This window comes from Pyxicephalus adspersus, chromosome 4, assembly GCF_032062135.1.
Source record: "Pyxicephalus adspersus chromosome 4, UCB_Pads_2.0, whole genome shotgun sequence".
NCBI lineage: Eukaryota > Metazoa > Chordata > Amphibia > Anura > Pyxicephalidae > Pyxicephalus > Pyxicephalus adspersus.
This window is the reverse complement of record NC_092861.1, coordinates 100662152-100676357: the sequence shown is the minus strand read 5'-3', so window position 1 is coordinate 100676357 and position 14206 is coordinate 100662152. Positions and strand designations below refer to the sequence as shown.

At 40.9% G+C, this 14206-nt stretch overlaps 1 protein-coding gene across 3 annotated transcripts in view; it reads right to left on the bottom strand.

Annotated features, from left to right (window-relative positions):
- The window catches only part of RIOX1 (ribosomal oxygenase 1), a 44225-nt gene that overhangs the window by 9419 nt on the left and 20600 nt on the right, over positions 1-14206 (bottom strand). For 2 of the 3 annotated variants that reach the window (XM_072409156.1, XM_072409157.1), the window contains 2 exons: positions 13235-13339; positions 7968-8109 (listed from right to left, as the gene is read on the bottom strand). In XM_072409156.1, coding sequence (XP_072265257.1) covers positions 7968-8109; positions 13235-13339 — 247 coding nt within the window. Of the gene's footprint in view, positions 1-2555; positions 4992-7967; positions 8110-13234; positions 13340-14206 lie in introns of those variants that run through there. The other variant, XM_072409158.1, reaches the window with a different exon arrangement.

Sequence of the window (14206 nt, the reverse complement as noted above, 5' to 3'; positions counted from 1 at the left end):
TGTCATTTACACCTTCTGCTGGTCCAGATGCTCCTACTCCTTTCAAGTCATTCCGTCAGCAATCGATCACCGAAGCGATTGCCAAGAGACAACAGTATGCGTGCACTCATCCAACGGCCCAGAAGCTGAATGTGCTCCTGTCCAAGTTGCTGGTGCTGCAGTCCCTCCCTTTCCAAGTGGTGGGCTCTGCACCTTTCGGAGAACTGATGGCTTGTGCCGAGCCGAGGTGGGGAGTCCCAAGCAGTCATTTCTTTGCAAAAAAGGCAGTACCAGCCCTGCACAAATATGTAGAACAGAAGGTGGGCCAGTCCTTGAGCCTGTCGGTGTCTGTCAAAGGGCACGGCAGCGCCGACGTGTGGAGCTGTAACTACGGCCAGGGACAATACATGTCCTTTACAGCCCACTGGGTGAATGTGATTCATGCACAGCCACAGCAGCAATTTGTCCAGGTGACACTGCTTCCGCCTCTACGTTCTCACGCCGTTGGTCCTGCGACAACGTCCGCCTCTGCCTCCTCATCCTCCACCGTGTCCTCAGCCTCCACTGCAGGGACAATTCACAGTGCCCCTCCAGCATACCACATGTGCAGGGCACGGCGGTGTCACGCTGTTCTGCACCTGGTTTGCCTGGGGGAACAGAGTCACACAGGGGAGGAACTGCTCCGTGTAATTAATCAGGAGATAGAATCATGGCTTTCTCCGCGACAACTGAAAATCGGAACCATGGTGACGGACAACGGGAAGAACATTGTGTCTGCGCTGCGTCAAGGAAGTCTGAGCCATGCACCCTGCATGGCACACGTGTTCAATTTAGTCGTAAAGCAGTTCCTGAAGTCTTCCACCCATCTGCAAGACATCATAAAAAAGGCCAGAAAACTGCATGCACTTCAGCCACTCGTACACCGCAAAGAACACCCTCCTTGAGCTGCAGAACGGCATCCACCAACATAGGCTGATATGTGACGTTTCCACCCGTTGGAATTCCACCCTCCATATGTTGGACCAACTATACAAACAGAGAAAGGCCATCAAAGAATACTTGATGATCCAAGCGGATAGAAGTACTCCCATGTGTAACTTTGATGTCAGCCAGTGGCAGCTCATGCGTGACACCTGCCGTTTGCTCAGGCCCTTTGAGGAGGGGCCTGCACACTATGTCACCTTGCCGCTCTGTGGTCTCCTGATCCTGCCATCTCCACACTAAGTCACCTTGCCGCTCTGTGGTCTCCTGATGCTGCTGCCGCCATCTCCACACTATGTCACCTTGCCGCTCTGTGGTCTCCTGATGCTGCTGCCGCCATCTCCACACTAAGTCACCTTGCCGCTCTATGGTCCCCTGATGCTGCTGCCATCTCCACACTATGTCACCTTGCCGCTCTGTGGTCTACTGATGCTGCCGCTGCCATTTCCACACTAAGTCATCTTGCCGCTCTGTGGTCCACTGATGCTGCTGCTGACGCCAACTCCACAATATGTCCTTGTGCCACTCTGTGGCCTCCGCCTGATGCTGCTGCTGACGCCACCTCCACACTATATCCTTGTGCCACTCTGGCCAGGTATCCCCTGTGGTAGTTTTTCTGACACTTCCTGCTCCTAACTCAAAAATGGTAAGGAATAGGAGGCCCCACTTTCACGGTCTGTATTCAGACTGAAAATCAAGATCAAGCAAGCTTTTGCCCTTCTAACTCCACGGGAGGTTTCTCTCCTCCCTAGGCTTGCCTTAGGGCACCTACGTTACCGTTTAACAGGTGTACTGCCCCAGTCAAACTCCCCACCTGTCACTGTGCCACAGTGGGTGGCACCCGGCGTGCCCTGGGCGCTTGGAGCCAGAAGCGAGAGCCCCTCGGAGTCAAGTCCCCACCTAATGCCACACATCAGATGCCAACTGCTTCTTCTTTCTCCCACCTTCATCAGCGGTTACTGGTGTTGCTACCCACCGCCCCACTCTGTCAGCTTGCCACTCTGTGGTATCCTCCTGATGCTGCCGCCTGCCCAGTACAAAACTCTAGATGCCAGATACTAATGCCGTCCATACTTTGTTCCAGAGCCCACCACCCCTTCCTCCTGCTGTTACTGCTGCCGCCTGCCCAGTACCCAGCTGTAGATGCCAGTTAAACAAGGCTGTCCATGCTGCATTTTAGAAAGTTACAGCTTGCAGATAGGAAAGGGCAGTGCCCTACAAAGCAATGTCTCCAATAGCTACAGCTTGTTCACTGTCCATATAGGTGATGTCCTCAATTTCTAATGCCCTCCTTGCTCTGTCTCAGGGCCCACCGCCTTCTCCTCCTCCCAGTACCCAGCTCTAGATGTCTGCAATAGCTACAGCTTTTACACTGTCCATATAGGTGATGGCCTCAACCACTAATGCCGTCCTTGCTCCGTCTCAGAGCCCATCGCCTCCTCCTCCCAGTACCCAGCTCTAGATGCCAGTTAACAATGCCATCCACAATTCTCAGGGCCCACCGCCTCCTCCTCCTGCTTTCACTGATCCTGCCCAGTACCCAACTCTGGATGCCAGTTACTAATGCCGTCCAAACTTCGTCTCAGGGCCCACCGCCTCCTCCTCCTGCTTTCACTGATCCTGCCCAGTACCCAACTCTGGATGCCAGTTACTAATGCCGTCCAAACTTCGTCTCAGGGCCCACCGCCTCCTTCCGCTCTTACTGATGCTGCCACCTGCCCAGTACCTACTCTAGATGCCAGTTACCAATGCGGTCCCCGCTCCGTCTCTGGGCCCACCGCCTCCTCCACCTGCTGCTGCCACCTGTCACTTGTACTTTATAAACAGAGCTGTGTAGCTGGCTAATTTTTTGAATGAAAGACCCCCCTCGGAGACCTCTGCCTGTACTCTGAAGCCTGTGTATGGCTTGTAACGGAGCGGTGAAACCTGGTGGCTAATTTTTGGACCAGAGCCCCTCTCTGCCTCTACTCGGAGACAGTATAAAATCCGGAATGTTCCCTTGACCGCCCCATAAAATGGCCTTGCCAGCAAACAGAAAAAAAAGACTTCCTTTTTTTTTTCTACTTGTACAGTGTTGTGCAGAGCTGGGGGAGTCTTGACATGTCTTTTTAAATGTATTTATAGGCTGTAGAAGCTCTACACAGTCCAGAAAAAAAACCCCAAATTTTTCCCCCATTGACTTTAATGGAGTTCGAATTCGACGTTCAATCACCCGAATAATTATGCATTATTCGACCGAATGGCGGTCGAATCGAAAAGTGATTTATTGGACCAACACTAGTGCTGACAGCATGTCCACTCTGTCTGGGGGGCTCTACTTGTATAAGCGATTAACAGAACAGGTTCTGTAGGCATCTTTGTGGAATCAGCTGACAAGGGTGTAAAAGGAGTGCGCTTCTTCTTGATGCTAACATGGACCTGTAAGGCTGATTTCATACTTGAGTTAGTCAGTTTTGGCCCCGTGACTACCTAAATAAATGAAGTGTGCAGTGGTTCTAATAGCGACGCCTGTCATCTGCATGTCATACTGACTCAGTGTTATTTCACTACCACAGCAGACTCCCTATGCATGTTACTGCAAGGCACTGTGTTCTACACCACTATCAAGGCTCTCTGCAGGCCTGAAATGGACGTTTTTTAACATGATTCATAATAACAATAAATTCGGATTGAAGCAAATCTTTTCGGAAAATTCGGTGAACCGGCCAATGGAATTTTTGAGAAATTCGCTCATCTCTAGTCAATAGTTACTGCACAAAACTTTCTTAAGAACATGGTTTCAAAGGGTGCTAACCTATGGTAGAAGGTACCAGAAGCTGGAAGGGACTTGAAGTAAATCTAAACCCAATAATAAACAAGGGATACATTGCAGCAGTTAAATTTGCTAAATTTTTCAGTCAGCAAATATAATCCTGCCAGAAATGAAGTGTCCTTGTAATTTTGTTTGTGCTAAACTAAAAATAGTTGTCTTCCATAAGTAAACTACTGATCCCTATACAGAGCATGTTATGGAGATTAATAGAAGACATGTTTAAAATCCAGCCAAGGTGATAACGACACCCTCCAAATATAGTCACGTGAGTGAACCAATGCAACCACCTCAATTAGGTATTGGTAAGCTGCAAAGAATTAGATTTTTGTTTATGGGTTTAGATTCCCTATGAAGAAATGGTTAAAGTGCTTTAAGACTAGGCGCCTTCAATCCTGAAATTTTAATCTGGGTGCCTCAAACTGTTAGGTAAAACACATTTTTTTGGGATTTGTCCAGTTGGTGCAGAATTTGATCAAGGTCTTATCGCTTTAGGGCCATGAACTGTTCTGTTATGATGTGGACTTTATGATTTTATACAAGAAGGAATCATAAAATATACTATATACAAGGCTTTTGCCTCATATCAACAAAGGACTTTTGTAATCTACACCTTTTGTTTTCCCAATTGCCCCAGTGGGATCTCTGGGTTCAGGCTTATGACCAAATGACCATTGTTCAAATGTAGTTTGGCACTTGAGAAGGAAAATTACTTTATCAGACTACAAATGTTTGAGTTTATTTTCTTTGTCTAAAAAGGTAATTAAGAACAAAGGGAATGGTCACCTAGGGAGGTGTGAAAAGGTTTCCAGGGTATCAGGGCCATAAATTGTTTAACTTAGGATTCCTAAATAGTCATTTATCACTTCAACCTTTAATTACCTCTCTGTGCCACCTACTTTACATTGTATATATATATATATATGTTGTATATCATGTAGGCCACATCCCTTATTAAACCCAGAAAAAAAAAAAAAGAATTTTGGTAAAGAACACCAATTTTTGTAGCAGGATTTTTTAGGCCAATATCAACATATATTAAAAAAATAACATTTTTTAAATAATATTTGTATTACAAGGCTCATTTCCAGTACATAAAACCACATAAAAACCATTATTAGTCACAATAATCCCTCCTTTGAAAGTGTCCCTGTGAGGGATACATTCTGGGTAAATTCTCTACGCGTTTCACGGAAATATCCGCTTCCTCAGGAGAGAGAATCTACAACCATAAAGAAATTACATTATCATCATTTAACTTATTACTACATTAACAGAAAATAATACATTAAACTAAACATATTATACATCAATGTACCCGATGCTTGTGTTCTTAGCAACACTCTCGGTTAGGATCAGTAGTGGGGAACAGACCGGTAGTCATGGCAGTAAAGCTGTTATATGTTTTGCTCTGGTATTAATCTGTTATCAACATAAATATGATAACATTTGAAATTATCCGTCCCTTTATGTTCTACATGTTTAATAATTTATAATAGCCCATTATTGCCCACTTTGTATGGATTCCAAGCAATGTTGCAAAACCATGCTCCAGGCCCCATTGCCAAAAAAACTTAAATGTGATACCGACCAATTAATTTATAATCAGTTATACAACATGCATATCTCTTTACATTCATGCCAGCATATGGTAATATTATCATAGGTAAAACCACCAGTGATAATGTGGTAACCAATCCATATTTAATCATTTTTCACCACTTTGTGCACATTCACTGGGGTTAGCAACTCACTTACTTTAAATCACATCTAGTTGTTATAACAATTTTGAAGTCCTTAAGTTTAAATGGCATTCCTATTAGTCCTACAAAAAGGGAATAAATCCATAAGTGCCAGAAAAATGACAGACTTCAAAAGGACTGAAAGCAATTCATACTTACAATTTTGGATGGAACTTGAAGCAAAAAATATACTGAAATCTCACAGCTGAGCCACACGTTTACACACCAGCTCCCCTGCATGCTGCAGTCAGCGTCTCATGTATCAATTCCGTTTCTTTTTAGGGGAAGATCCTATTATGTCATCAGTCCGGGTCCCACCCTTCAGCACATACACACCAGTCATTAGTAACCATCTGTGAGCGATTATCTGAGATTCTCATGCACCCAGGAGAGCAGGCTGTCAGTCTCCAGACTCAACACCACCTGCATGTTTATATTAGACTTCAGGTGCTATGTGACACGGGAAGTTGTGATTTTTACAGGTTTTATTATGCTATTGTTTGTGGGGATAACCACAGCCCAGAGGATTCACCTCGAGACAGGGACCTGTCACCACCACCACCAGCCACATCCCCAGGGGCTCCCCTGCTGCAGGAGAACATCCCCATATATAAGAATATAATTTGTATCATATCTCCAGCAGCATGACCCTCCCACTCCCCTTGTTTGGTAAAGTATCTGGACCAAATGATCTCTAGAACAAGCAGACTCAACCTTTACAACAGAGAGTGTTGCTAAAAAACAAAACAAAAATAAGAAAAAAAAACATAATTCAAAAACCATCAGGTACATAAATACTGCTTTAACAACAAAGAAAAAAAACAAACAAACATTGCACAAATTACAATAAAGGTCGTTACATTATATATACACAATTGATGTAATCCATGCCATTGTATGACAATTTTAATAGCCATTGCAAATGTCATTATTTCCTAATTACATTATATCCCAAAGGTGCATATCAAATTACAAGATATTACTATAATAGATAAAGTCTATATTTTTTCATATGTAGATGAATATGATTTTTATTGACATGATTATTTTATCAAGTCAGTTACTTTTGCCTAAATAGACAGCACCTAATGTCCTATATATTACACAGTTTGCTATTGCTCATCAATTCCATTGTCATCAACTGGTATACAAAAAAAATAAGAAAAAAATATTTTTTCACTTTTTCTCTTTTTTCCCCACTTTCCTTCCCCTTTAATTTCCATATTGCCCTTACTGTTATTATAGATAAGGTTTGAAACCTCATTCAAGCCTGGATATTGGTTTGCTTTCAAACACATAAATCCATTTACTTTCTCTTTGTAGGATCAAGCTATCCCAAATCGCCTCTTCTTGGGTCCTGCACGACTTTTTTCAGTGCAAAAAATCTAACTTCCTCAGTATTGAAGTTGTGCCGCGTGCCCATGTGGAGACTTAAGGGGGTGATCATTTTCCCATTTTTAATGGCATATATATGCTCATAGATACGTTTCCTAAACTCCCTTATTGTCCTACCTACATAAAAGCAACCACAACTACAAAATGCCAAATATTTGATGCCCTTAGTTTTACAATGTACTACATATTTTAGTTTAGGAAGCTTTTTGATTGGTACTTCGAATTGATCCCTCTTTGTATAGATCCATGCACACTGTGTGCATTCACCACATGGATAGGTTCCCCCTTTGTCTCCATTACACTGACTTTCCCTATTCCTTTGGAAATGATTCCGCATTAATTTATCTCTTAAGTAACGCGTAGAGAATTTACCCAGAATGTATCCCTCACAGGGACACTCTGAAAGGAGAGATTATTGTGGTTAATAATGGTTTTTATGTGGTTTTATGTACTGGAAATGAGCCCTGTAAATATTAAATAAAAAAGTTTATTATTTTTTTAATATATGTTGTTGATATTGGCCCAAAAAATCCTGCTACAAAAATTGGTGTTCACCGTATATTCTCTTTTTACATTGTATAAATACAACCAGATTTTCTGAATAAATCAGAATAACCACCTTTGATTGTTCTCACACATGTGTCTGTAAAAGCTTCTTCTATAGCAAGGAGTCTCTGTTCCTTCAAGGGGGAAATACATTCATCTTTAACAGTTAGGTCATAACTCACTTGGCAGGTTTATGGATTTTTGATGTGTCGATCTCTAATTATGGACAGTATCACTAATGGCGTAATTGTCCTTTAAATGAAGCCCCCACCATCTAAATTTAGCTGGCACTCTTTTAACAATCACCTTTTTGCCTATTCATGGTTTATTTTTCTGTGCAGCCCTGGCAGGCACCACAGGATCTTTGCATTCATAACATTCAAACAAGAGGGATGTGCAGCATGTGCAAACTAGATGGAGAATTTAGTTCAGAGGTTTTAAATGCAAAGGCTGTGCAGCACACTGGAGTACTGCACAAATAAGACATTGTTGGCACACAAAGTTTCCCCACATACCAGCAGTAAGTACAGGAGGCAGACAGTCATGAAGAAATTCCTTGGCCTTCTGATCTACAGCTGCATCAACCGGAGCATACTCAGTCAGCTTCTTCATCATTGAGTGCACCTTCTCCATAAATGCCTTTCTACGTGGATCCTCCTTGAAGGTAACAGGACAAATATTACTATGCCAGTACGACATATCAGATTCGGTACAGCTTGTTAAGCAGGTATTTAATAAAATAAAAAAAATCTTGTAATAAAAGTTACCAACAGTTATCTAAAGCCCATTTGCATTTGATTAACAAACACACATTCAACTTTTTTTTTTTTTTGGGAAACTTGTTTTGGTACGGTTTGTGAAATTACATTAGGTACTGTGTTATTTTTATAGGCACCTTTTTTTTTTATATTTTATAGGCACCTTTCAAAAAATGGATGGTGTCAGACTGATGAGGTGGATCCAATGGTTTGTAATAAAACTGCAAAGGTAGAAATTTAACCTAGATGGTACTGAAAGCAAGACCCTGGTCCAAACAAACTGCAGGGGGACAAGAATAGTATCACAGAAAAACTCCTAAGATTCACACGTGGACAAGCACACTTTCCGATGATAGATGTAAGGGTAAGTATCCTTCCTAGCCTTTAACTTCATGAGATTCATTGATTTAGAGATACCCGTCTCAGAAAATGATTTTAGAGCACCATCAAAGCTCCACTTCAACTGCTAAAGAATCTCTGGACCTTGAGATGAAACGGTCTAGTTTTTTGTTGAATGTTGAGGCCAGAAGGACCACTTCTTTTTTATGTGTTTTACACAAAAAAAAAAAAACTGCTAACAGAATGGGCCAACATTTGCCCTACTGTTTTAGGTGTTGTGTATAATTATACTGACAGAGTGAGCCAAATTCTCTTTATAGCTTCCCAACATTACACACTTTGCTAGAACCTATTTTCTTTTCAGAGAGATATTAAAACTATCCGATCATCTTTTCTAACAGTGTAGCAGTGCACAGCAGCATTAAGGAGTAAAAACAAGGTCCCTTTATACAACTACTTTTATTTGACTATGTAGAATTCCTTTTTTATACATGCAACTGGGCAACAGATAATTTTTTTTTTATCCGCTAAAGAAAAAAAAATACAACATAGGGAAAGCAGAAATACAGCCTAGCATAACATACAATAAAAACTCTCCTAGATCCCTATTGTCTATATAGTTACATGCCAACTTTAGTTGGTATTACTGAATCCTGGCTTTGTTCTTTACATAACTGGGCTGTCAATATTCCTGGTTATACTCTCTTTTGTAAAGACAGAGTCAAACAAAAAGGTTGTGGTGTCTGTCTGTATGTGAGAAGTGATCTGAAAGTGAATGAAGAAAATTGTTGATGGAGCATGTGATGAGGTTGAGACATTATGGGTGGAGTTGAATGTGGGAAAGCATAATACACAATTAATTAACTGAGTCTGCTATAGGCCCCTCATAAGGTGTGCAAACAGTGTGTCGAGGGTTTACGGATTTGGACAAAGGGAACACGTGATAAAATGACATTTGGTATACCTATGGTTTGGCGAGGAAAATCATTTCAGTGACTGTTACTTTTGTATAAAACTTCAGGATTTGACAAGAAAAATACCGTATTTTTCGCCGTATAAGACGCTCCGGAATATAAGACGCACCCAATTTTAAAGGAGGAAAATCTAGAAAAAAAGATTCTGAAAGATTATTCCCCTTCTGATCACTCATGTGCCATTCATACCGGCATTCCCCTTCTGATCACTCATGTGCCATTCAAATTCCCTTTCTGATCACTCTGTACCTTTCAAATTCCCTTTCTGATCATTCTGTACCTTTCAAATTCCCTTTCTGATCACTCTGTCATTCAAATTCCCCTTCTGATCACTCTGTCATTCAAATTCCCCTTCTGATCACTCTGTCATTCAAATTCCCCTTCTGATCACTCTGTCATTCAAATTCCCCTTCTGATCACTCTGTCATTCAAATTCCCCTTCTGATCACTCTGTCATTCAAATTCCCCTTCTGATCACTCTGTGCTTTTTTTCTATTGTACGGCAGTTAGGACAGGGAACAGCAGGAGGCGCTGTGCCGGCTTCTTTCGCTTTGCTTTACAGACAGGAGAAAACACGATGCTGGCAGAGGAGAGAAGAGAGACACGCTGCAGCCAGAGACACACGCAGGATCGGGTATCGGGTGAGTATAATATTTTAATTATTTTTTTTAACACATTTGTCGTATAGGACGCACTAACTTTTACCCCCCAGTTTTGGGGAAGAAAAAGTGCGTCTTATACGGCAAAAAATACGGTAAATGTAACAGAGTATCCTAGTCTACCATCGGCTATACGCCCAGTGCCTCATTCAGATGAAATCCCAGTGCCGGTTTTCATTACACTACACTCTTGAAGAACATGATTATGGTGATGAACTAGGTGATAATGATGAAGAGTTTGAAATTGAAGAGGACTCTTTTCGTAAGGGATTTGATCAGCATGAGTTGAGTGATTTAGCACCTGATTTTGGACTATCGAAGAAGGCTTCAGAACTCCTAGCATCAAGACTGCGTGAGAAAAACGTACTTGAAAAAGGAACAAAGGTATCGTACTTTCGAAACCAGAGAAATTGCATTTCTGCAGTACTTTAGAACTGACAGCCGCTTTGTGTATTGCCATAACATACCTGGTTTAATAGAGGAATTGGGAATTCCAATCTCTAATTTAACTGAATGGCCACTATTCATCAATAGCTCAAAGCAGAGCTTAAAGTGTGTCCTCCTTCACAATGGCAATATATTTGGGTCAGTCCCAATTGGCCATTCAGTTTCTCTTTGTGAAGAATATGCAGACATAAGGAGTCCTTAAGTTGTTGCAATATTACCAACACAATTGGGTCATCTGTGTTGACCTTAAAATGGTATGCTTCCTTCTTGGTCAGCAACGCGGATACACCAAGTATCCCTGTTTTCTGTGGGATAGCAGAGCTCGAGAGAGGCATTGGGTGGAAAGGAATTGGCCTCCAAGATCTGCCTTATAACCAGGTAATTCAAACATTCTACATGAGCGACTTGTTGATAGAAAGAATATTAAATTCCTGCCTCTGCACATGAAACAGTTCAATAAAGCTTTGCCAACTGAAGGAGACAGTACCTAATTTTGGCATTTTCTAGCCTGTCATTTAAAAAAATAAAGGCCGGTGTGTTTGATGGTCCACAGATTCCGCAGGTTATCAAAGATGAACATTTCATCAGGACAATGTCAGCAGGACAATGTCACAAGTCGAAAAGAATGCTTGTTTATCATTCAAAGCCATTGTCAATGACTTTCTTGGAAACACACAAGCAAATTTCTTGGAAACACACAAGCAAATTACACAGAAACTGTCCAGAAACTCTTGGAGAGCTTCAAAATGCTTGGTTGCAATATGAGCATCAAGATGCATTTTCTGCATAGCCATCCTCCTAACTTCCCGGAAAACCTTGGTGCAGTCAGTGATGAGCAGGGTGAATGATTGCATCAAGATTTAAAGGTCATGGAAGGACGGTATCAGGGTAGATGTACATATGATGGCTGACTATTGTTGGAGCATCCGGCAGGATTGTCCTAACACTGAACACTCCAGGAAAAGCTATAAGCCTAAATTTTTACCTTAACCGCTTACCCGATTAATTTTTAAATGTTTTACTGTAAAAAAAAATGTCATAGTAACAATAAATCCTTTATTAAAATTTCTTTTGTTCATACAAACAGTACATTCAAGTTATTATTTCATTGTATGTAAAATTTGTATGTTTTTTGACAAGAATGGAGGTGTTGGGAGTGCGCAACATGAATGATATAAAATCAGCACTTATGCATAGTCAATTTCATATGATGGGTTAAATATAACTGTTGGTGAGCCTTAATGAGGGTTGCCTTTGAAATGTCAATGCAGACAAATCTAGCAGGATGACTCCGGCTGGGGTTTGGATCCAAGGAATTGCAAGAGAACACCTTCTTGAACAGGAAGATCACACCATACCAGGTGTGAGGTATAGGGGTTGTGCATGGAAGCATCTACTCCAAAGACATCTCCAATCATTCTGCCTGGTACATAAACATACCCTCTATCTGATGACCCCCGAAGGAGCCAGAGGACTTCCCCCCCAATGCAACAGTGACACCTACTGAAGAATATCAGCGGGCACCTGTGAGCAGTGTATTTCCAGAAGTGGGAGGACACCTGAGTAAGGGGATACATGGGTGTGGCTGAATGTGGCCAGGGGTCCTGGAGATGTATAAGAAGAGACAACAGCCACAAATCGCTCTCTTATCCCCTTAGATACATCCTAAGCCTCTTAGACCTCTCTTCTTCCAAATCTTCTATTCTCTTATATATGTCTTACACCTCTTAGATCTCTATTACTCTTACTCTCTCTTTTTCTCTCAAGCTAAAGTGCAGGGGACAGACGACGGATTCTTTGCATAAGGTTTCATTTTACTTTGTCTATGTGATTATTATTTAGCCTAATTGGAATAATTGTTGATTACTTGTTAATTCTTTTCTGTTAATAAATATCTTGTTATTTAAGATCTGTGTGAAAATTACGCTAATAGGGACTTAGTAAAGATATGGTTTTTCAAGAAAAGGGATAAAGGAAACAGGATTTATTTTCCTTCATTATTGGCACCCCAGAAGATTTTTCCTTCAGGAGGGTACCCGTATCGTAAAAACTGGATGTGATAGCAAAAAACTGGGGTCATTTCTGGATTCACCATCCAAAAATTAGTAAAAAACAAGTGTAAGATCTAACTCCTAAAAAAATGTGTTCCCCAGTGTAATAAATAGCGCTGCAAAGGCCAGAATGCTAACCTCTGGGCCACCATGCTGCCCCATCATCTGTGAAAGAAAAAAACAATTTTCCCTTTTTCATAGGACAGTAAAGTCATAGAGAATGGTTAGATTACATTCTGTTCAGAGGAAGAGCTGCACATATGAGAAATAAAGAATTTAATTTTTAAGCTTATATCATCTGTTACTGACAGACATCGTTTGATACACTGCAATTTGAAGATTTTTTTCTCACTCTCTAATACACTTCTAGCTCAGCCTCAGTGAAATAGAACTGTCCAACCATTACAGGTATACATTTTTAAAAATATTCTCTTCCTAGAAGTAAAATTGATATGACAAATCTACAGGAAGATAGGGAAGTTTTTGATTATAGGTCTGCTTTAAACCCACACAAGTAAATTACTCATTGTCAAGCAAACACTCATCTTGCTTACCAAATCTGCGTTTTGTACACCCATGTATTCTAAGTAATCTAGAGGAAGCCCCTTCCGAAATTCAACATCCTCTTCAGCTGCAATTTGTAGGGATGCTGGCAGGAGCTGAAATACAAAGTAAAGGTTAGGATATTAAAAAACACCTTTTCACAATAGGACTGATTTTTCAAGCTCTCCAAGGCTGGAGAGGATACACTTTCATAAGTGAAGCTGGTGATCTACACAAGTAACTAACTGCACTAAACAAAAAGTAAAAAAAAAAAAATATATATAATATGAGTTTTTAGTATAACAAATAAATACCCGCCTACTCAGTAGCCATTTCCAAGTCCAGCTACCAAAAGGACAATAGGGTCAATGAGCAATGACTGTTTGCCTTTTTACACACTACACATGATTAATCTTTCAGTACGATTTCAGTTAGGTTCTTTGCTTTTTCAAAAGGGATCCATCTCGATGACTTTTGCAACAAACAATTATCTATTGCAACAGATACTTCCTAACAAATTTGAGGCAGACAACCCTTTTAAGAAAAGGTTATGCCAACAGCCTGAGAAATCTGCAGCTGGGTGGAATATCTAATCAGGTGTCAAAATGTTTTTATATTTCAATATTTATTAAAGTTTTCATATGGAAAAAACAAATCAATTACAGTGTTATCATTAGAAGAAGTAACGGTCACAACATCTATGCATTATCATCAGAGCATTGAACACTGTCAGCTTTGCCCAACCGTAATTCTGCCGTCCCTTTCATTTATACAGTAAGTATTTTGCGTATTGAAAAGCAGTACATGTAAACCGGGAATGAAAATGTTAACATCAGTAATCATAAGTATAACAGTGTCCTAAATTCGTGTCCCAAGCATAGGGTAAAGCAAACAAAGCACGTAATACCGTGTTTCCCCGATTTTAGGACATCCCCATTAAGTAAGCCACCCCCGATTTTTAAAAAAATAATTAAAATAAGACA